The following is a 25,581-nucleotide window of genomic DNA, read 5'->3' as shown; positions in this document are numbered from 1 at the left end:
CACCCGATCACTACGACTCATACATTTAACGGTAAAAATCAAACTTTTATGCCTGCAAATGGAAAAATGAAAGGGAAAAGTTTAACAAATTAGAAATAAACAAATAAACTACAGTGCAGTAGTAATTTATGATCATTAAATTAAACTTTGAATCGGGTTGTGGTCCCGTGGCTAGTGTTGCGGACTCACAGGCCAGAGGCCCGAGGTTCAAACCCCACTGTACTCCAACTTGATTTCCATTTTCTAATAGTAAGTTGCAACAACTCGTTGGAAATGGCCACCAAAATTGAAATATTTGTGTAAATTATAAGAACGCGAATATTTCTTTTCCAAAAAAAAAAAAACTTTGTGAACATGGCGATATAATATACAACACAATTTACGGCAATTATTTAGAAACTTCGCTGGTCTGTCTTTAAACTGTATTTTTTTAAAATGTTATTATATCATGGTCGACTGTTTGTTTCTTTAAAATAAATAAATAATATTATGTAGGAATCAAAGTCAGTAGGAGTATAATATTAGGTACGTATTTACATAGTCGTACCTTCGGTGCGGTGGAGTGGCAGCAGCAGCGGCGGCAGCAGCAGCGGTAGGAGCAGCCACATGGCCCCGGACTCAGGAGGTCATCACTTCCTACACCACCCGCGCTCCGCACTATGCACTATGCAGCATGCACCGTGCGCTATCAACCCTACCACGCTACCGACACTAATTTGGTACTGTAAACAAACTACTTGTAACGGAACTGCGAGAAAACTTTCGGCGGGAAACGGAAAATTGAGCGGCGGAAGCGACGGCTGCGGGGGACGGGCGCGGGCGACCGCCTGGCAGCACCTCCCGACGCTGACTGGAGGCTGCCGGGCTACGGGGATGCGGGACACGGGACACGGGACACGGGGCGCGCCCCCCCTGCGGGCCACGTGCTCGCGCGCTCCCGCGTGCCGAGTGGAGGACCTACAACAGGTACTTTCCCCCCTACCCATTATGTACTCGGAATGAAGAATAGTAATTCATCATCATAATAATCAAATTGACCACGTCGTAACAAGCGCGCGATATATCAACTCGCAGTGTGACGTCACAAAAACGCATTGTACCGCGGACGAGAACTTCTTTCGGGCAGAGATCTTTCAGCTTTATCATCCAACCCGATGCGACTACTATACGAAAAAAAATAACCCCGTGGTTTATTAACTTAGAAAGGAAAGAAACTTATTAAATTACACTGCGAGGTAAGTAATACTCGTATCTGCGTGCGAGAGGTGAACCACGGCAAGTCCAAATATGATGAAATCGAGTTATTAATATGTCGATTCGTCCTCTATTACATGCTAAATAGCATTGAATCCTTATTTCTTTAATAACAAAGATATTCTTTTCTATTGTAACTCCACACTAAATTATAGTTTAACCTCCTTAAGGACAATAAGAAAACTTACTCGTACAGTACTCCCGATTTTTAAAATGAATATTTTTATAATGGGTATCAACATAATTTGTATTTTCAAAAACAAATTAGCCTCTTATTGGACGATACGAGATGTTTAAATCATGAACTAGGTACTACCAGAATACACACTACATAAACACCACATCTTATACACATCACTCCATACACCTCACTCCACGCACTACATTTCATACTCACAACAATAAAAACACAATCGCTAGTAAATTCACACAAAGCACAAATTTTTCTTACATCTTGTTGTACTGTTAGATAGTTGTTTCAAATTTTGTGTTGTGTACGTAATTGGTGCTGTGTTAGGTTTATTTTTTGTTCGTAATATTGTCTAGATTTATATTAACATAGCACTGTGTGCACAACATTAAATTTAAACAAATAAACAAAATAAACAAATGAAAAATCACTAATTTGTCTTACCCGAAAAGTTTGGATTTTGGAGATAATGTAGTTTACCTCTTGCCGACAAATTTTATCCCCGACAACTACTATATACAAAGACAAGAAGGATAATATATAAATATATACATTAAGGAAAAAAAAATGTTTTAAATGCATTCATATATTTTTTTAAAAATAAATATCTTTAGCTATTAATCCAACACCAAGCACAAGAGGTTCCCTTTTTAAAAATGTGGTATTCGTTTCGTTTTCTTCATGTGTACTTTCACCTTTTGTTATTTTTTTATATTTAAAAAAATATTTAAACATATAAAATAAAAAAATATACATTTTTTACAATGAATTTTACTATGTTCTTTACTATGTTTTTTTACTACATATTTTACTTCATTTCTAACTGTTTTCTTTTTACGATGTTTTTTACTACGTTTTTTATTATGTATTTTACTAACCAACAATATTTTGAGTTTGTCTAAACTTTTGTAGAAAAGGACTGGATTCAACTCCCTGGGGAGCTATTAACATTAACATATTACAACAGAGATGAAGAACATTTAAGAGAAGGTGATATATAAGTCTAGGCATCTACAGGGCTTATGACCTGTCATGGGCTGATGGGCTGGTTTAAGTGGCCACTTTACACACTGTGTAACATTCACCATTCTGCCCATATTTTAAATATATCATAAATCATATCATAAATCCACCTGGTCCATGAAGAAGTATAGAAATTAAAAAAAAAAAAACTTTCAGGCGTTGCCTAGTATGTAGGTGAAATAATTCAATTAGTTGAATCTCACCCGCATAAATAAAAGTTTCAGCTCTTTAACTTCACAAACATCAACAGATGAAAGAATGAAAGGGATATAGATGTTCAAATATGAGCAGAATGGTGAATGTTACACAGTGTGTATAGTGGCCACTTAAACCAGCCCATGACAGGTCATAAGCCCTGTAGATGCTTAGACTTATATATCACCTTCTCTTAAATGTTCTTCATCTCTGTTGTAATATGTTAGTATTTTCCTAAGTTCTTTACTTTGTTTTTTCTATGTTTTTTAGCTTTTTTTAAAATATTTATTATCCTATGTTTTTATATTTTAAATTTCTTAGAACGGGTAAATAACCCACCCCAGTTATTTATTTATTTATTTGACACTTTATTTACATAAACATTAAATATACATATAAGGGCGGGCATATTGCATTAAGGCAATTTCTTCCTACCTACTCAAACCGTTCAGTTTGAGACAATTATAAATATATGGACATATTGAATCTTACATGTTTATACAAAAATTAAAAGCAAAGATTAACAAAAGAAAATAACACTTTACTATGAAGAGAGGAGAGGGGATGGGAAGGAAAGATGAAGGATAAGGGAACAACTAGTTAGGCAATCAATCAATTTTGGATAAATGTATAATTTTATTTTGTAATCTTAATTTGTTGCAACAGAGAGGGGAAACCTTTTTGAGAAGATAATATAAAAGTCTAGGCATTTACGGGGCTTATGACCTATAATTGGCTTGTTTGAGAGGACACTTTACACGTTGTGTAACATTCACCGTTCCGCTCATGTTTAAACATCCACATTTCCTCAACTCTTCCACATTTCCTTTTCAAAAATGTTTTCCCTCTCTGTTGCAACCAATTTAGATCTAAAAAACTCCCTAGGGAGGAAATCCAGCCTGTCTGTAAACATTTGGCATAGTCGAAACGTTGTTGAAATTATGCAAATATTATTAATTACCTAATTAGTATAATTCTTTATAAATCATATAAAAATAATAATTGTTATGTCCAATAATTATTATTTATTTACATTTTATGAAACGTTGAGTGATTAGGCTTTTATTAAAATTTAAAGATATTCTTAATACCAAAATAATCACGTTACGTATGAAAGTGCATACGACGCCGACGCGTACTGTAATACGTAGTATGTTTGTATATAAGGTATGAATAAAGGTATTTACAATCTACATACACACTATGTTACACAAACAAACTCCCCGCGAAAACGAAAAAGTGCTTACAAACGATAAGTTTTCGTACGGAAAATTCAAATAATATATTCTATACTGATACTAAATACTGTATACTGAAAAAAATTACAGGGTTCATTCTCCGTTTCTCATACAAAGTAAAGAATTCACCATTTATTCTCTATTTGTGTTAATTTTAAGCGAGCCATCCCGTTTAATCAACTTCTTCCATTGCTGTAGCTGACTGTCGAATTACAATAAAAAATACTTTTCTATGGTACTTGTCGCTAGATAGGCTCATTAGGCTTGTCGCTTGACCAGCTGGACACGAAATCGCTTGTTGGATCGCCACCGCCGTCGCCGTCGCCGTCGCCACCACGTTAGGCCCGTGGCCAGGACGCGGCCCAAGGTATTTCGCCCTCCTATTACATATTACGATTGGTTAATTTTAGTAATTATTGTGGTAAATGTTAGTTTATGTATTAGAATATCATAAGACCATATAACTTTGTAGTAACCAATTAGACTATAGGTACCCATTGTGGCCATTGTATGATTTAAAATTCTTTTAAAAAAAATTGAATTTATTGGAGAATGTTGAAATTTGTAAGCGGATATGAATATTATATAGGCACTAAACGCTGATAGCTACTAAAGTTTTCATGATCCAGTTCTGTTATAGTTTTTATCGTCATAACGATACATGATAAAATAAACCATAAATAATAAATAGTATAGTATAAATCTATTTTGTGTAATTCTATAATTGAAGATATATATGCATGTTAAATTGTTTCGACGAATGCTTTTAAATTGTATGTTTTCTAGTATGTATCTTTGTTGAATTACCTAATAAAATAAAATAAAATAAAATAAATGATGTGAAATTAGACGACTTATAAATTATAGGAAAAAAAAAAAAATACACGTTCACATGTACGTGAAAAGCATATTTTATTTCATTATATTAATTTTAAAATGATATTTTTTTCAGTTTCATTTGACGAAATTATGTTAAAGATGTGCAAAAATTTATTTAAGTATTACACTATTCAGTGGAAGAAACAGGATTTGAATGTTGTATTTAAAGAATCGCATGTTGATTTAGTCTAGGTCCATTATGTGTTCCTATTAGCTTAGTGCAACTTTACTTATTACGAAAACGATGCTGAAGTAAATGATGCACCAATCCTGCAAACTTGGCGTGGTGGGCGTGCACTGTGCACTGTGCACTGTGCAGTGTACGGTTGTACAGCGTACACAATATTCAGTCGCCTTGTTCTTCCTGTGCGGGAAGTGCCCGCTGCGGTGGCGGCGGTGGCGGCGCAGTGTGGGTGCAGATACCGCAGATAACGCCGGACAAAACGTATCTAAAAAGAAAAACGTAATATTGCAAATATCGTTAAATCATTGATTCAAATAGTGTTAACACTCGCTGCGAAAACAAAACAGACTATGGAAGACGATGTCAGCTTCATATCCGCCTCTGTTGGCCGGACAGATGCCGGCTCTTTTTATAATACTTTTCAACACATTTTCACAAATTTCAACCGGTATTTAATTAATTTCATCACAAGTGCTTTCGGTTTGTTGACATAAACCCCGCTCTTTAAATATCCCCACAAATTCCGGGGCTGTCAAATCCGGAGACCGTGGAAGCCAATCGGCATCACCATTTCTTGAGATAATTAGTTGTGGAAACCAATTTCTCAGTAATTTCATTACAACATTGGCATGTGAGCATCGAGCTCAAAGCATCCTATTCTGGCGTCAAAAAGTTATCGACCATGTTCCGATTACGTTCTTCAGTATCAGTTACCGTAATTTCACTTTCATCTTCAAAAAATTAAAGGCCAATTATACCTCCAGACCGCATTGCGCCCGTTACTGTCACTTTTAATGATGCAAAGTGACTAAAACTATTCTATGATTTTGTTAACTAGAACCAAACATTTAGTTTATTTACGAATCAACTTGAATAGAAATACACTTCATCACTTATCGGGATTTTAAAATAAAATTTATGTTTACCATGAGCAAGCTTTGATATATGCGTGGCATCGTATATGGTCTTGTGGAAGAAGCTCTTGTATTAACTAAATGGATGCAAATGCATTTTTTTATGGATAATTTACCACAAATTTGTGGTCTTAAGACCAATTTCTCGAGCACGGTGTCGAATTAAGATTGATGGATTGTTAAGAACACTTTCTAGGACAGCAACAATGCTTTCAGCCGATATTCTTGTATGTTATGGCCCAGAGAGCTCCCTTTTTCATCAACAGTGATGGCATATTATTTATTCCCAATTTTTTTTTTTTACTTTATTTTCTAGTCGTTATAATAATTGATGATTGCTTTTGATTAAATGTTTTTACGATTGAAACAAGTTGGTTTATTGAACATTGTTTATAGCAAATTTGCCACGTCTATACTTCACGATTGCCAGATATGAACAGTCAAAATTCATATTGACTAAAATGACGGCCAAACAAAGTAGATAACCCTCTCTGTAACATATGTTTTGGATTGTATTTTCGTAGATTATTTAATTGTTTTTATATGATGCTTGGTTAGCATCATCATCTTATGTTTAAGATAATGTTCTTTATATGTGCGTTGGTGGCATTCATTGTGAAAACTTTTAGTAAAATAGGAATTCATTACGTATTTTAGTCAAAATTTTCTGTTCTGCTATGCTCAATCGGTAGTTTTATGTAGTAGTAGTTTTATGTAATTATTTTGATGAAAAGTTTTGAAACGCGTTGTGGTCTCATGGGTTGTGTCGTGGAATCCGGACCGGGAGTTTTCGGGACCTCATTTTCTGACACGGTTTTTTACGACTAAAAGAAAATGGTGTATATATTAAGCATATTTTGCAAATATTCTTTTTATTACAGTCTTCAATAAAAAAATAATATATGATTGTCACCGAGGCTATACAATTTCCAGATTTGCATTTTCGTGCATAAGCAATATAAAATGTCACATGTTCTATGTCACCTGGCGGCAGGGCGACACCAAACTATTGTGGCAATATGTTTGTTTGTTTTACTGATTCCTGTTGATTTTACACGCTATCATAAGCAATACAATAATCGTGCTAATATGTAATATAATAATTTGGAAATGCAAATGTATGGATTTACTTTACGAAAACAGACATTTTTGGCAAAGATTATAATTAAAATACAATTTAACCGAAAGTTTCCAAAATTAATGCAACTAGTGCCAAATTATATAGAAGTTGTATTCCAAGTTTACAAAGTTGGTTCGTTAAATCATATACAATTGAGATATTTACATTAACTTCTGATTTGTTTAGATCAGGCGCACCTGTAACGAACCGAGGTCTCCAGAAGTAGAGCGAGGAGGGCAGCTCCGCAACCGTAAGCCAGCACCAGCAGCGCGGGCCGACAGTCCACCAGCCCCACGCTCACGAAGCTGGTACTGCTGCCGGAGCAGTGCGGCTTCCTTGTGTACAGCAGCCAGTTCTCCCGGACCTGCAGACCGGACTCCTGCAGCCGCCGGAACCTGCGGACTCTCCGTGAGTATACCGAAACCGATTGCCCCCGTAGTTTTATGTAGCTTCGAATGCCCTCGATTACATTCATTATTATTCTTATTTTTTTTAAACATTTGTTAAGGTTAGGTGTGTATCTATGTACCTATCTGTGGCATAACTGTTAACAAAAGGCAAATTAACTCACCCAATCTTGATGAGCTCCTTGTACGAAGAGTTCTTTTGCACGGCAAGCCACGGATCCACCACTTGTAGGAATTGAACTTCTTGGAGACCGCACTTTTCGTTCTCTTGAAATGTTTCTTCTACTATTTGATAGCCTACGCCGATTTCCATGTGAAACGCGAATAGGCCCTAAACAAATTGTTATTTAGAACAAATTAACGTTTTAAAAAAAAAAAAAATATTAACATCAAATTTTGTCAAATAATAAAATACTACAAATATAAACTAAAACGAAAAGACAAACAAAATAAATTTAACTGTACCAGAAACCCTTTATCGGTTATAAAGGGTTTCACACTCACAGTATGCAAGCGACAACTATTAAATTGAGGACACGTTTTGAAAGAAAACTCAAAATTTACGCTTCACTAAGATCACTTTTTTAATGCTTTTGAAATAATACCGCGAATTGGAATCACATTCAAAACTTACCTAACCTAACCCTAACCTAAATCCTCGGGCTAGGGTTTAGTTTTTGAGGCTGCCCTCAGTTGGCGGGAAGGAATTCATTTTTCTTTCGGCCATTCTCGAAGTTTGGTAACAGGTTGGCGCCCAGCTGTCAAGTACCCACTCTAGTTCTGCAGCAACTAGCTCTCGCTTAGATTAGATTCACCGGTCTTCTTTAAGGTCGCATTCCTGGTCGACCACCTCAGCTGCTTGACCTGTTTTTTCTAACAGGATCAAATTAGCGAAGGTGATTGGACGGTTTCCGTCGAACATGGTTTCACCTCACCCGGAATTTCCAAGTGAGGGTGTAGACACTCCATCTCCAGCTCCCCAGTTGGAGAGGGACGCCGACGTTCTTCCAGGTCCAATCCCAACCGCAAATCAGCAGCTGAGAATGTCCACGCTGGAGAGAAAGGCTACGGCGACGCCTTCGCCTGCGAAGAACCCCTTTGAGATGTCAATTTTGACGCCTCGTTTTCTCCCGACCATCATAAGATCGAACAGCAGCCCGGAACTGAAGACTAAAAAGGACCAGCCGAAAAAAGTAAATCCCATCGTGGAAAAAAGCATGAGCTATCCAAGAAGCCGCTGCAGCCGCCAAAAAAGTCGACTCGCCAGACCCAAACCAAGGCAAAAGAGGCAATGCCGAAGACAACAGGGACAAAGGAGCCGACTCCCTCCTGTTCTGGGACAACGTCCCAAACTGCCCCAAGATCAACGGTACCATCCCCTCTGACTTTGGAAATTGCTTCTCAGAGAACTCTCCCGCCTACTTTGAGCCAGGAAGCAATCCAAGAAAGTAAGTCGAAAGACACGCCCTTCGACTCTATGTCTTTTAAAGTTCTCTTCCGACCCTTTCGACCAAAGGCCTGCGCATGGTGGATCCGTTGAAGGGGAATATTACAAGAGAGACCCGTGAAGATCTAATGAGTCTATTTATAGACATCATCGATTTGGTCTCCGAGATGTTCAGGAAATCCCAACAATAAGAGACGAGTTTCTTGAATAAAGAAATCACTCTGATGAAAAAAACCGTTATCGCCAGTATTCCTCCCCTAGCTGGTCCGATAAGCTACGCTTCCATGGCAGCATCAGGTTTCTCTCATGCTGTCATCGTCAGTTCTTCGGACAAATCCAAGACGAGCTCTGATATCATGGCTTCGTTGAGGTAGGATGTCAGACCATCCGCCTTGAAGGTCGGAGTAAGTGCCATGATCCCACGGACAATAAGGTTATTATAAAACTTCTAACGTCCAATGATGCCGATACGATAGGGGCTGCTTGATATTAATATTCATCCGAAAAAGGCACCCGGTGAAGACCATTTCACCGCGGACGTCTGCCTTCACTTCTTTAACGTAGACAGGTCGCTGGTACTGGGTATGTATAATGCATGTCTCAGAGTGAGCCACTTTCCAGCTCAACGGAAAATGGCTAGGGTCATTGTCATACCCAAACCGGGAAAGGATGACCTGCAAGACATTAAGTCCTACAGACCAATCAGACTCATCTCGGTATTTGGTAAAGTACTCGAAAAGTTGACGATTTATCGGATTAACTGGCATTTTTATCGCAAAAGTTAGTTGAGTCAGAAGCAATGCGGATTTACATCCCAGAAATCAACAGAAGACGCTCTTAACGTATCAGTCAAGGTGCTCAGGACTGCACTGCAAGACAAGAAAATGATTGTAGCGATCTCGCTTGACATAAAATGAGCCTTTGATAACGCTTGGTGGCTATTTTTAATGTGCTAACTGAGCAGTAAGAAGTGCCCTCGAAACTTGTTCTTGCTAGTGAAGAGCTATCATCAACAGAAAAAAATTGTATTGTCACACTTCGATGCCACCCTCGAAAAGGTAACGACCAAAGGATGCATTCAGGGATCCTCCTGCGGACCAAGCTTTTGGAATTACATCTTAGATTATGTACTCCAGAAAGACTTGGGTGCGGGAGTCAAACTGAAGGCATTCGCGGATGACTTTGACAGCCGTGGCAGACAATACAATAGAACTTGATAGGTTGACAGAAAATGCACTCAAGATTATTACAGCACGAGGCTTAAAAGCTAAACAACAATTCGTTGAAGACAAAATCAACGCGATGTTTATAACCAGATGTAAGAACCGCCAGCCAGCCATTCATTTGAAGTTGAAGTCCAGTTAAACTTTGTGGACCATTTTAAGGATTTGGGTCTTACTATAAATCACAACCTAAATTGGTCCAAACATGTTGCCAGTGTTTGTAAAAAAGCCGCAGGCATTACAAACAAACTCGTGAGAGCCGTCAAACCCACATGGGGTGCGTCGCCAAAGGTAATGCAGCAAATATACGTAGGCGCTGTAAAGCCTCTGATTACGTACGCTTTAAGCGTGTGGGTGGACACGGTCAACATAAAAGTCAACTGGAAGAAATTGAACTTTATTCAACGACAAATAGCCATCAGGTCATGCAAGGGACACAGAACAATTTTCTTTGAATCAGCACAGGTTTTGAGTGGATTCATGCCACTTGATCTGAGGATCAGGGAGCTTGCAGAAGCATATAAGATGAAGAAGAGCCTCACCTTGCAAGACTTGCCACAGGACAGATTTTACCAAGGAGGGGGAGACTATTTCTCACTTCCTCATCCAAGGAGTGTTATCCGATAGATCGTGGCTACGACGATCAGGTTCTGCCTGGGACGGCGTAAGAAGAGTTGAGAATCTACATAGATGGCAGTCTCTTGGATGGCAAAGTGAGTGTAGCTTTTGTGCCTTTCGATAGCGTCAGAGAGCTACCACCGATAAAGTTGAAAGTCAGCGATTTCTGCTCCGTGTTTAAGGCGAAACTCTTTGCGATCAAAAAAGCCCTGGTCTATATTTTAAAGAAGCCACCAAATAGATGGAAAAAAATAACGATCCTCACAGATTGCAAATCTGGCGTCCATGCAATAACTGACCGAAATTTTGTCAATACTATTGTAATGGACAATAAGAACAGATATCCAGAAGCTACGATGCAGATACCAGGACGTGTACATCGGCTGGATACGGGGACACTGGCTACGCTCAAGAAGACAGCCTTCGATTTCACAGATTTCCCGCTCAGCTTTGCCAAAAAGAAAATAAGAAGTAGAACTCTTCAAATCTGGAACGATCGTTATTTGAGTAAGACTACCGGAAGTATAACTAGAAAGATTTTCCCTACCATTTTTCATGCCTATGACTTCAGAAAAATGCAGAATGAAACTACGAGCTCACCCAGATGCTAACGGGCCATAGTGGATTCATGAGCTACCTGCATCGCTTCAAGCTCTCCGAGATCGACAGCTGCCGACAGATGAAACCTGTTGATGCATTGACCCTTTTTCAGCTTTCAAAGATAACAGCTGGATGCACGATGCGAAAATCTGGGTGAAGATCTATGCGACATCTCATCAGTAATGGGTAATAAAAAAACTTACACGAGAGGTAGTATCATACATGATCAATATAGTGCAGGCAATTGGTAAAATAAACCAAAGTAGGAAACAAAATGCCGAACACTATTCTAGTGGAACGGAAGGCCTGTTGACAACTGTTAACAGGCCGGCTTCTCCTGAAAAGTTTTAAGTGGTTTCCTCTCCACGTGAGCAAATGCTGAGAAGTACCTGATTGGCCCACATAAAAATATTCTTCCTGATCCCAAAAGTTTAGCTAAAATAAAGTAACATATTAGCAAAAAAATCTTATTTTTGAAATATAAACCTTGTTTATTATAGCAAGGTAAAAAATAATGCAACTCCAATATATATATATTTAAATAAAAATTTAAAAAAAACCTAAATTACTCAACACCGAGAAGTCGTACTATGTTTGCTCGAATACACTTTTTATATTCTATAACTCCAAGATGAGTCTTAGATGAAAATATGACGTGGATGACAAACAATGTCCATGTTTAAGATGAATCTCCATAACTGGATTTTGTCGAAGGGAAAAGGCCACTGCATAACATTGCTTCGGGAGTAAAATAATATCGGTGCTGTCTTCATTATTACGCTTATTGGTATGTATATTTTATTTATTTATTATAAACGCCCAGGAGACTTTTGTATGACAGGTACAAAATTATAATTCAAGCGTTCTATGTGCATATCATTTTTTAATAAACTTATAGTGATAATAATTAATTTTTAACTATTGGTAATTGAAACATTAAAAAAAAATCTGTTTACTACATTATTCAACTATATACCTATATTGTGCCCTATTAATGTGCAAATGTTATTATTTTATTGAATCATTTAATATTTTCAATCAAAATTAATAACTTAATTGTACTATGAAATGAATAAAAAATCAAATTCAAAGTAGCTAATTAATAAGGTCATGTATTAATTGACTAAAATTAATTACTATATGACCTTAGCTTTGCTACTCCATATATTGTTAAAAGGCGTATCTATATTATGTATTTGATGTGTATAAATTTATATTATATATTTTGCATATTGCGACGTAATGTTTATAAATGTATTAAATAAAATAAAATAAATAATACACTGACACTTCAAAACGTGCCAGTGGGCCAGTGGAGTGGCTACATCCATAAATAAAAATAAAATTATATTGATTGTAAAAACATTTCGGACATAAAACACAGAATTTTCTTACAAGTCGGGGGCATAAAGATAAATAGTAGTCGTATAATAAAAGTGTGTATTGCGTGTTTTAAATGAATAAAAAAATAATTAAATACTTATTTATATTTAGCGTATATTTTTGGATATCTGTTATAAGTTTTATTTTATGTTTTTTCCTTTATACTAATTTAAGAGTAAATATATTTTCTGAATTAAAGTTGATATCCTTAATAAATACAACATAAACTTGTATACAAACACACGCGTAAAACATACGTTGAATATTCAACTCGCGAGTTACAAGACTCACCTTTTTGAGAAATTTAACACCTTTGTCCAAAGACATGAACCTCGGTTCGACTCCTGGTGGAGCAATTTTTTTTTGATAAATGGCCTTTCTCACTGGTTCCGTCGCGACCTGCGTAAATAATATGAATAGTTTGTTTAGCGCGAGAGCTTGTCTCTTTTTCGGAAAGTTACAGTTATAACATTAACTAAATATACATATATATAAAAAAGGAAATAAAGCTACTGAATGACAATGACAATGTCACTGTTAACGAATCTTTTACTTTATGAGACTGTTTGGTCTAGGTGCTTCGTTAATCTTCTATATACATAAAAATGAATGTACGAAAGTTTGTCCTTTATAGACTAGACCAATTTACATGCGATTTTTTGCAAAATAATTTAATTTACGTGCATTTGGTTTGTTAATTATAATATCTTCAATATGTTAATCAGAAAAAAAAGTCTGGTGCGAATATGTGTTTTTTATCGAATTTCCAGGGTTGCATTCGACCAAAACGCATATTCCAAAAAATTCAGACAATGTCGTTTTTTGAAAAATTAAAAAAGTTTGTATTTTAACTTTCACAAACATAAATTATTTTCAATGGATACTGAATTGATCAATTTCCTTGCAATTTCTTCATTTCTTCGTATTATTTTATTTTTAATGGATTTCTAGTAATGTTTAAATAATTTTAACTGACATTTGATAAATTTTTGAAAAACGGATTCTTACGCAAAATGCACTACTGTTGGTAAGGAGCACAGAGTTTGAAATTTGCAATAAAAGTTCTTTATTTGAAAATAAATTACATTATGTTTTGGAATTCAACTAACAAGTACCTAGGTACCTAATTAAATTCAATATTTGAATATTTAAAAAAATTAGTTTTGGAATTCAATCATAAACAAGTACCTAGGTACCTTACAGGTTGAAAATGTTGACCCCCCCCCCCTCACATTAGAAGACAACAACAAGCGGATTCGTTCTTCATCAAACGCATCCGTTTTCAAAATCATCCTGTTCTGTCTAAAGTCCAATATCTTCATTCCATTCGCAATAATTCTCCTTTTTGGCGAAACAAAAATCACCCTGCTCTTTCGATTAGTCACGAGCGTTTTTCCTATTTTACTACTAAGATTTTTCGATATCATACTTTACCACTTTATTCTTCTCCATATTTAAGTTTTTTCTCAAACGTTGAAATTCATCTCGATCTTGGCTTTTCAAAATTTCAAACCACTCACAAATTGATTTCTTCTATTAATATTGAATTTTCAGAAATTATTAACTGTAAGTGGCCCAATCACAAGTATGTATTTACCGATGGTTCGAAATCAAATAATGGCGTTGGCGCTTCCTTTCTTTGTGAACAAGACAATTTATTTGGTATTTTTAAACTCCCTTCTTTACTCTCTAATTTCAATGCTGAATGCATAGCAATTCTGGAATCATTAATCCATATTGAAAAAATGAACTATTCGCAGTCCGTTATTTTTACTGATTCACTCAGCTGCTTAAAATTACTTCAGTCATCCCCATTCAGTTCTAACTTTTGTAATATTTTTGCTTCTCTTTTTAAATTATATCAATGCGCCAAAAATATTGTTTTCGCCTGGATTCCAAGCCACATTGGAATATCAGGCAATGAAAAAGCGGATTATCTTGCAAGGTGGGGATCTGAAGTTGGTAATTTAAAATACGACCGGGTGGATTTCTCAGATATTTCTAATTTGATTAGAGTAGTTAATTTCGATGCTTGGAAAGTGGAGTGGAATTTTTCCAAATTGTCAAAGGGAATTTTTTATAGTAATATCCAGCCTGATATTCCCTCCAAACCTTGGTACAATAGCGCGTGTAAACTCAATAGGTCTAGGATTGTAACTTTTTGCCGTATTAGATCTGGCCACTGTTGCGCTCCGTCCCATCATTTTGAAATTAAAATTTTAGACTCCAATGCCTGCGAATGTGGAGGCATTGGAGATCTTAATCACATTTTTTTACATGTCCTTTAATTTTATTTATTTATTTAACTTTTTGTACATAATGTTATTTGTACATTGGCGGGCTTATTGCCAAATGGCAATTTCTTCCAACCAACCAATAAAATAAAAGTTTTATTTTTATAATTCAAGTTACAGAACATATTCAATAGAAAAAAAAAATATTAAAAAGTTAAAAATATATAAAAATAGAAATAAACGTATTTGTTTATAAATTACCTTAAATCAAAACTATTACTCAATGGGGAAAAGGAAAAAAGCGGAAAGAGGAAAAAGGAAAGGAGGAGAGATTAAGGAAGAGAGAGGAGATGTTTCTTTGGTTTAATGACTGGGAGGAAAAAATATTTGAAATTTTACTTATGTTTTTTATAACCTTTCCAATTCATATCTCAATTTTTTTCTTGTACAAATTGTTTATTGATCAATTCTGTTTATATTTTTTTAAGTTCAAACTGTTCCCCATTATGATTTGTAATAATTGTGTCATTGAAATAATTATGTTTAAATTAATTCTTTATTTTTTTACAATAAATTGATCTTACATTTTTAGGTTTATGTAAAATATTTTGTCATTATTACTTCCGACGTTTAATTTTTAATTTTAATTTTAATTTTAATAGTTATAATTTATCATTAATATGTTTGTTATATTTTGATTATTTTGTTATAATTTTTCTAGTTATTAAGTTCTATCTTCCTTCTAATTTTACTGTAAGTTTCTATTTTCTGTTAAATAGGCACTATCAGGTTTTAGTGGGTTTTTCTGTTAGTGCCTATTTCAATTTATGTTGAAATTTTTATTGGTTTGGATATGTGTTTATTATTACAATTGTTATTTTGATGTTATTCTTGTACTTATATTTTTCTTGTCTTTTGTTTGTATGTATATTGTTATTCCTGTCTATTTATGTTTTTCTTATGTTTATAAATGTAACTTGTTTTTTGGCCGATGTTATCAAGTTTTGGTAGTAGGCCCTAATAAGGGAAAAAAAAAACCTACAAATCAATGAAAAGTCTTTTTCCTTTTATCCGGATAGTTTTTGCACGCTTTCACGACACAGTCATTTTTATTTAATTTATTTATTGACGGACTTATACAGTCCATTCCAACAACGGTAAAAATATTTTCTTATACTAAATACAGGTACAAATACAATAAAATTAAAGCTGGGACAAAACAAAACTAACTCAAGACAAGATCTGATCTATATTAATTCTTTCTTTTCTTTTGGTTTTAAATTAAATATTAAACCCACGCCAAAACACGACTGGCGATTAAAGAATGTCTTAAATTTGCGTTGGGCATGAGTTGAGTGTCATAATTTTAAAAAGTTCAGGGTAAATCGCGCTCTGAATTTTCCTCATTAACACGTATTCCCGTATTTTCTCCCTGGATTATGGCACTAGAGCAGTGATTGTTGCACATTTTTTATTCGACCACGACGAAGACTCTTAGCCAATCACATGAGGAGATAAAAGGAAAAACTAACCTTTATTTTAAATATATAAATAGCTCAAAAAAGTCCAAAATGTATGTCCTTATTTACAAAAAAAAGGTTTGTTCAACCAGCTAATAGCAGGCAAGCCAAAGTTTGGGCAGGACAACGTCTGTCGGGTCCGCTAGTATTAAATATAATGGTGTATATAATTAGCGATATGCAATTACCGAGAAATAATGTCTGTTGAAAACAGTGTCGTGCACCCCAAACTTGAGCCGAGAATTGAGCAGGTCATCCAGAGACCGGATTCTGGAAGAGGACGACTGCAAGAGGGCCACGATGTTGGCGGAGTAGCTCGTGTACAGGAACATCAGGGACAGGAACGTCAGCAGCATCACCAGGCGGCTCGCGCCTCCTGCGGAGCGGATAGGCACGGTCAGTCTGTGCAGCGTGCGGCGTGCGGCGTACGGCGTGCGGCGTGCGGCGTACGGCGTGCGGCGTGCGGCGTGCGAGCGCGCTCAACCAACACCGATCTACATACATACAGGCCTGCGCACGGCTATTACTGCCATCTGCCGAATAATAAACTATGGGGCCATACAAACCAACACAACTGCGTGACAGGACGCGACGCCATTGTTTGATCATCAAGTAGAACGAATGCAAATGTTTAATAGTTACATGATTTTATACATTGATACAGCTAACATGATTGTTTTATTGCATTTTCAGGTATTTGAAGCTTATTTCTTGCCATCAGAGATCGAGACGACGGTTTCCATTATAAACGGTTATATGGAAAGAATAACCGTCCCTTTATCGAGAATTCGACCGGCTAAAACACCAATACCATCTATTCTTCCCAACTGACCATACTTATCAACACCAACCACATCTTCCCGGGAAAGTGCCCGCGAACTGATTCGTCCCAAGGAAGCGGAGCAATTGCATATTACTATTCAAAATAGTATAATCACAAACCAGAAGTACGTGGCCGCCAAACGTTTTTATGATTTCCGTAAACTTTGTGATCAATTAGTGACAAGTGTCGGATTCGGCGATTCGACTATTTTTAAAAGGAAAGTGCAGTGACTTTTGGATATTTCCAACTATCCCCTATCCCAATGTTAAGTGTTTTAATTAGTGCAAAAGGTAAGTTAGAAATGTCCATTTATAAAGGTAACAATCACCATTCTGTCCAAAATGCGATCTCTTTGACAAATGTGTGGGAAATCAATGTATGACAGGGTTACGATAATGAAATCAGGCGAGAATGTAAATCTGAGTCACCTTTTTTATTAGTTCATTACTTTTATGTATATCGTAATTTCATTATGTGTTGAATAAATTGAATAACCCTATATTCATTGATGTAAAACACTTAAAAACAAGCCTATTATAGTGTGTTAAACACAATTATTTACCAAAAAATAAGACATTTATACTTTTTTCATGAACAACATCAAAATGAATTTTTTTTTTATTCGATCAATTTACATTGATCGATTTGTCCCATCTCTAACGTTTTTGCAAAATGATGTAACCTTGTAAGAACGCCGTAAATAATTAGGTTTAGTTTAGTTTTAAAGCTGATTTTATATGTTAATGTTGATTTATGTTTCTAGCATTGTATTAAAAAAAAATTAACACGCCAGATACAAATGATTTTTCGTGTGTCAATATAAATAGCTCCTTTGACGTTACTACAAAGTTATGTCGTCACTTTTTCTGACAAATGTCATTCTAACCATGTTACATTTTAAGGACGATAGGTACTTTACAGCAGTAACATTAATTTGAAAGTTGTACTCTTACACAGATTTTCTAAAGCCCCATACGGCGGCCATTTTGTTTCGGTGTGCAGGCCTGTATGTAGATCGGTGTCGGCTCAACCCACCTCGAAACTGCAGGCTGCTTCCCTGCTGGCAGAGGGCGCCCACCGTCAGGACGGCCACGTCGCCCCAATCGGCGCGCGGTGGCGAGCGCTCGCGGCGCGCGGCTAAGGTCAGCGCGCCGCCCAGCGCGAGCACGAGCGCGCCGCCGCACGCCCACACGGCCGGCCGGAAGGGCAGCAGGAACACGTTGCTCATGTAGGACAACTTGGGCTGCCGGAACACGAACTTGGACCGCGTGGGCGAGGGCATGGCCACGTAGTCCACGGCCGGCACGCGGTCTTCGGTGAGAAACAGCGGCGAGCCTACGGGAAAGGGTGCGTGAGGAGGCGGGGGTTCGGGTGGCGGCGGCGGCGGCGGCTCTCGCTTCCGCTCGCTACTCACCCCCGACGTCCGCGCGGCCGGACACCAGCTCGCCGAGCATCCCGCTCCAGGAGCCCCCCCGCTCCCTGTAGCCCCACGAGCTCTGGAAGGAGAACTGTCTGGACCCGTTCATCATGTCGATCACGTGGTTAGTCAGCACGAAGTTTACTTTGGTTATGGTGTCGATGTGTTTGTACCTACGAGTTTACATCTGCATATAAATGTATCAACATTCAATCACGTTACAGTAGGTGATATCTGTTTGTTCATATTATAATATAAAATTAGTTTTTTTTTGCAATCTCCCTCTAATAATTATTAAATACCCAAGTTTCTCTCGTTTGAGATGCCAAAGTTTGTCGTTAAATGGAAATCCAGCTAAATTTGACATAAAATGTCAGCTTTCTTAAAAAGCGCACGTGTTTTGGACATCACACATAACCGGCAAATTTGGATGCGTATATATAATATATACGAGTATATCATTATGTAAATGACTTGATGCAGTGCCAGAAATTATGTGTCTTACCTTTAAGGGTCAACTTCTTGCAATATCTGGATTAGGAGTTTATTTCTTTATTGCCATTGTTATTTCATTGCGCTAAATTTAGATTTAGATTATTGTATATATATTTATGCAAATACAAAAAATACAGTAAATTTATAAATGATTCAATGGAATTACATAACGTTTAGGTGACTATCCTCAATAAATTCTCATACTCCTTACTTCCAATGTCTGTCAACCAAATCGTTACTATTTTTTTCAATACTGATGGTTTATCAGATTTCCAAACACATAGTATCGGGTTATACAGTTTAGGTCCGTTATACAGAAATGATTTTTGGAATACCGCTGTACGTGCTATTGGAATCATTAAATCGTTTCTTACTGTACTTCTGGTTGAGTGCGCATGACTCACAATTACCCGAGTGCTCCTATTTTTGTGAATGTTGAGTATGACTTTCCTTATGTAGATTTGCCTTAAGCCAAGGACGTCTAAGGATTTGAAAAGGCATTCACTCGGATGATTGTACGGTTTCCACAATATTATCCTTAATATTGATTTATGTACCCTTAACCAAGGGATCAAGAATAGTATTGACATCTCCTCCCCAACAAATACAATCCTAGGCCAAAACGGAGTTGCACAAACTATAGTATTTACTTTTAGTATCTACAATGGATAATATATTACGCAGTGTTATAAAGATATGTGATCGATATGTGTTCATATTTTAACTATTTCCTATTTCCCTTAAAAATTTATTTAATTTATCAATTAAAAATTGCATTTTTCCTCATCAATAGAAAATTAGCTATTTAACGCCTATTCATAAAAAAAGTGATAGAACTGACGTGCTGAATTATAGACCTATTTCCCTTAAAAAATTATTTAATTTATCAATTAAAAATTGCATTTTTCGTGATCAACAGAAAATTAGCTATTTTACGCCTATTTATAAAAAAGGTGATAAAACTGACGTGCTGAATTATAGACCTATATGTATACAGTCAACTATTCCTAAATTGTTTAATTCTTTATTTTTATCCTAATTTGATGCTGAAGTAAAAAAGGTGATATCTCCCGATTAACATGGATTTATTTAGGGAAGATTAAACTTAAACGAATCTAACAATTTACGAACAGAAAATTGTAGGAGCTTCTAATAAAAGACTACAGGTTGATACTGTTGATACAGACTTTAGCAAGGCTTTTGACAAAGTATCTCATAGTGTATTAATATGTAAATTGAGGAGCTTAGGATTGGGTGATGATATTCTTAAATGGTTGAATAGTTACCTAACGTCTCGAAAACTTCTGGTTAAAATATTTAATTTTAATTCTGATCAATTTGAAGCATTAAGCGGAGTATCTCAGGGTTCTCATTTGGGACCAATTTTATTTTCATTGTTTATCAATGATATAGCAAGCATATTTCATGATGTTGAATTTCTTATGTTTGCCGATGACATTTGAAACTATTTCAACCATTGATGATTGTTATATTCTTCAAGAAAACCCACATGATTTATTTAAATGGTGTTATTACAACGAATTGCATCTAAATATTGGCAAATGTCAAACCATAACTTTTAGCAAGAAAAAACAACATTTATCATATGAGTATAGAACAAATCAACATGTCTTACTAAAGGTATCTGAAATCAAGGATATCATATTTGATCATAAACTGACATTTATACCTCATATTGATTAAATTACTAATTGTAGATCAATGAAATCGTTAGGTTATATTTTAAGAACAGTCAAAGATTTCAAATCAATTTTATCTTTCAAAACTTTGTATGTTTCACTTGTCAGGAGCATACTTGAATACAATTCAAGTATCTGGAGCCCATTTTACGGAGTTCATTCGTTAAAACTTGAGAGAGTGCAGAGAAAATTTTTACGTTCTATCAACTACAAGCTATCTATTCCTATTGAATCTTTCAACTATGACTTCTTAATGAATACACTTGATTTAGAAAGTTTATCCAGAGGACGGAAACTGTGTGATTTGATGTTTCTCTTTAAGACAATAAATGGCATGTTGGACTCTCTTGACTTGCTAAACATGATTCAATTCCGAATACCCGTTAGAACTACTAGACATAATGTCCCATTTCATATAGATATTGCTGCTGCTAATTATGCTATGAATTCACCTATTTCAAGATTGCACAGTCAAGGGAATCAGATCAGTTGTATTAATATTTTTCACATAAGCCAAATGAACTTGCTATTAAAGAAATTGTTTATGATTTTGACGGATGTTTAAGTATTTATGTTCATTTATAAAAAGAGAAAAAGAAATGTATAAATAAATACATGACAAATATATTTATAAATGCACGACTAGATATTTGTTTTTTTTAGTTTTCAAAATGAAAATTTTTATATATTTAAAACAAAAAAAATAATATTGTTTTTTTTTTTAAAAGGTTAATTATTTTGTTTCTTTTTGTATATTTTTTTAAAAGCGGCTGAGAACCCCTGAACTCTTATCAGGAGACAGTTAGTATTATTCCTAGGGCATTAAATATACATTGTAAATTGTTGGTATTGACCAACAAATCAATGATTTATGATTTTTGCTATTTCGAATATACCGCGTTATCTTTATTTTTATTATTTTTCTACCTAAGTATGTTAAGTAGTAAAATCCCAAAGTTATTATAAAGAACATTTATAAAGCAACTGTGTAATATATATAGATATTTTGTTTTTATATTAGTTCATAATTTTGTAATAGAACACTGTATGTTAATTGTATTTATGTTTATGTTTATAAAAGGCATTTGTGCCGTGTATACACTAATACACTAATAAATAAATATAGATTAGTTTCCCAACTCTACCTACTAAATAGTTAATATGTTTTCTCCAGTCAAGGTGTGCGTCAATTAAAATTCCTAAATACTTTATGTTTTGCACACATTAGAGATAGTAGCATTTATAGCTTAAGAGCGGGTTACAATTTGTATCATAAATTTTTATCCTTATTCTATTCTTGGTGGGCCTTTTATGTTCGGACAGATCTTAATGTTTTCTTTGAGTTTAGCGTCAGCGAATTATCTCTGAGACAGTTTTTGAGAATATTCATTCCTGTTTCGGCCTTAACATGCGTTTTTTCCCAATTATCACCTTCAAATACAAGAACTGTATCGTCTGCAAAGGTGATTATATGAGCGTTAATTTTTAAATTACTCATTGTCACTAGACGAGTGAACCACAGAAACTACTCCGCGCTTGTAATCCTCGACACTAGACGAGGGAACCGCAGAAACAACTCCACGCTTGTAATCATCGGCACTAGACAAGGGAACCGCAGAAACAACTCCGCGCTTGTAATCCTCGGCACTAGACGAGGGAACCATAGAAACTACTCCTTGCTTGTAAACCTCGGCACTAGACGAGGGAACCGCAGAAACTACTCCGCGCTTGTAATCCTCGGCACTAGACGAGTGAACTGCGGAAAATCGCCGAGAGCAGGCGAATGATTGACGTGCATCACAAAAGACCTTTTAAAATAAATAGGAAAAGCATTCTCAATACAGATCTTAAAAATTCCCAATGGCAATGCGCTTCCTGCAAAAAAGATGATCCTCGTTCCAGCTTAAATTCTGGCCCTGTTGTTGCAGCTGGACCATCAAATAATGTCGATAGAGAAGAGAACATCTCCCAAATGCAAAGTAATGATTCATCTTCTATATCATATCTAATAATTCAAGAAATTAGGGGTATACGCAAAGAGTTTAAGGACTTAAGACTCAAATTAACTTTGCAAATAGAGTGGCATCCTAGAAACGTGACTCTACATCAATGTCGTCTAAAGTAATTGTACAATTCCGAGACAGGTAAATAAAAAATGATCATATAAGCGCAATCCGCATGAGAAAAGGTCTTAAAACTGGTGATTTGGGATTGGGCGGTGATGGAAACGTTTTTCTTAACCATCATTAAACTAAACGTAATAAAGATCTTCATAAAAAAACAAAGGAACTTGCTAAATTGAAAGACCATAAATACGTACGGATCAAAGATTGCCATATTTATGTACGAAAAAATGATACATCCCTCTTATTCTTATAAAATCAGAATCGGACCTTAACAAAATGTTTAAGTGACTTTATGTCAAAATTCTCTCTGTGTGTTCTTATTTCTGTTATAATATACTAAATACTACTATACACATCCGTCTCTCAAATCATTATTCACACGCATCATTTTTTTAAACTTTCATGGCTGTGCAGATGAAATCTCTGCTCCACTATCTTACCTTTATAACTTATCTTTTACAGAAGGCATTTTTCCCAGTTTATGGAAAAAATCCTTTCCACCTATTCACAACAGCAAAAGTAAGTGTGATGTAGAAAATTATAGACCTATTTCAAAAATATCCGTTTTCAATAAAATTATGTAAATAATAGTAGTTGATCAACTCACATTTACTATCGCTCCCATTATTATTACACAGCAACATGGTTTTTACAAAGGTAGGTCAGTTGAATCTAATATCTCTAGAAATTCACAAATTTTATTACTGATTCTTTTTGCAAAAAATCTCAAGTCGACGCCATATACACAGATTTTCAAAAAGCATTCGATAAAATTAACCACAACATCTTGCTTCATAAACTAGAATGTTATCTAATTCATGGCGATCTTTTAAGATGGTTGAATTCTTACGTAACAAATAGATCCCAGGCAGTAGCTATAAACGGTGTCTTATCTAGTTTCAAATACTGCAGCTCTGGTGTTCCACAGGGTTCCCATTTAGGTCCCATTTTGTTTTCGTTTTATATTAATGATATAAATCAGTGCTTTAAATTTTCTCAATTTCAACTTTTTACCGACGATGCCATGATCTTTGCCACTGTCAATGATATATCGCACTGTGTAAATATCCAAAAAGATCTTGATCGTCTATTTGATTACTGTAATAAAAAACAATTGTACATTAATACCTCAAAATGTTATTCAATGTCATTTACTAAAAGTACAATTTTTTTACGCACAATTATACGATCAAAGATAATTCCATATCACGGTGTAGCGAGATTAGAGACTTAGGAGTTATTCTTGATAATAGATTGCTGTTCGGGTCTCATATAAATTATATTGTAGAAAAAGTTTACCAAATACTGGGCTTCGTTTTAAGAATTTCCAAACCTTTTAAAAAACTTTATACAACACTTTTGCACGCAGTAATTTGGAGTTTGCATCCATTGTGTGGAGCCCACAGTACATAACAAACATAGAAAGGATTGAAAATGTTCAACGAAATTTTTTAAAATACCCAGATTATAAAAACAATAAAACGCTTTGTACTTACAGCCTATCTGCGTAACAAAATGGATTTTTTACCCTTAAAAATAGACGCACTGTATCTGAATTATGCTAGTTACCTAAATTATTGAATAATAAAGTAAACTCTTTTAACCTACTCTCCAAAATTAATCTTAATGTCCCCTTTCACGTGACAAGAAATAAGTATTTATTCCATCTGCCAGTCTGTAGCACTAACTATGCACAACACTCTTTCCTCTATCGTTCTTGTTCTAACAATAATGTTTTTTTTTCATCTATTGATATATTTTACATGCCCCTTAATTTATTTAAAAATAAATTAAAACTTATTATTTCTGGCTGCGATACGATCCCACTTACTATTTATTGATGCACACACCTGAACACTTACTCCCACACTAATACGCATATATTCACATCTACACTTACTCTCATACAAATACACATAAACACATCCTTTTGTTGTAACACTATTTAATAATATGTATGATTTTTATTTAGAAACTTCGCTGGTCTGTCTTTAAACCGTATTAAAAAAAAAGTTATTATTTCATTGTCGACTGTTTGTTTCTTTAAAATAAATAAGAACAGGACTGAATTCTGACTTGTAATCCGTGAGGTGGAGGACGGTGTCGTTATCCGTGATGACGTAGCACACCCTGACGGGGGCTCCTCGCAGGGGGCGGCGCCCCCGAGGACTATTCGGCCCCCGCTCCACCTCCCACTCGCTCCCCGCGCTCCGCCGGTATACTGCGAGTAGCGGAAAATGCCATCATTTTTAAATTTATCTTTACCTACTGTATAGTATATGATGTTGCATGTATACAATGTATATCTTTGTTAAAATAATGAAATCATTTAAAATTGAGTAACGAACCCGAGTAAATATTGGGATTCCAATTATATCCATTTTCGAAGGCTATCACATAAACTTCGCTATCTATCAAGGCATCGAGTCCATTCAACTTTTCCGGTACGGAAAAGCCAGCCGCGGTCGTCCCTTCTTGCACTAGGATCCACCGGTACGGGGCTCTCAGTAGCGAGCGATCGTCAGCCTGTAAAAACATGATTTTAACGAAATCAAAAACAGAATAACCCCGGAAAGCAGCCAGGGAGACAG

At 35.7% G+C, this 25,581-nt stretch overlaps 1 protein-coding gene across 1 annotated transcript; it reads right to left on the bottom strand.

Moving 5' to 3' along the window:
• Positions 1–446: 446 nt before the first annotated feature.
• Positions 447–25,134, bottom strand: LOC148277875 (ionotropic receptor 84a-like). Its single transcript, XM_088232260.1, has 9 exons — positions 25,067–25,134; positions 18,667–18,842; positions 18,288–18,587; positions 16,618–16,805; positions 14,385–14,393; positions 12,967–13,074; positions 7,569–7,735; positions 7,211–7,392; positions 447–481 (listed from the first exon to the last, which is right to left on the bottom strand). Exons 2-9 carry the CDS (start codon positions 18,779–18,781, stop codon positions 447–449), a joined length of 1,104 nt encoding a protein of 367 aa, XP_088088386.1. The 5' UTR covers positions 18,782–18,842; positions 25,067–25,134.
• Positions 25,135–25,581: the final 447 nt, after the last annotated feature.

This window comes from Micrasema longulum, unplaced genomic scaffold (genome assembly GCF_059751315.1).
Source record: "Micrasema longulum isolate JH-2025_06_02 unplaced genomic scaffold, ASM5975131v1 h1tg000963l, whole genome shotgun sequence".
In the NCBI taxonomy this organism is placed as follows: domain Eukaryota; kingdom Metazoa; phylum Arthropoda; class Insecta; order Trichoptera; family Brachycentridae; genus Micrasema; species Micrasema longulum.
The sequence above is the reverse complement of the archived record's forward strand: the minus strand, read 5'-3'. Positions and strand labels throughout refer to the sequence as shown.

Bases quoted from the DNA above. Each gene is read 5' to 3' on its own strand.
- LOC148277875 (XM_088232260.1), bottom strand. From the start codon at position 18,781: ATGATGAACGGGTCCAGACAGTTCTCCTTCCAGAGCTCGTGGGGCTAC. The intron at 7,736-12,966 runs GTGAGTCTTGTA...CAATTTGTTTAG, and splicing joins GTGTTAAATTTCTCAAAAAG to GGCCTATTCGCGTTTCACAT. The intron at 7,393-7,568 runs GTGAGTTAATTT...GAGAGTCCGCAG, and splicing joins AAGGAGCTCATCAAGATTGG to GTTCCGGCGGCTGCAGGAGT.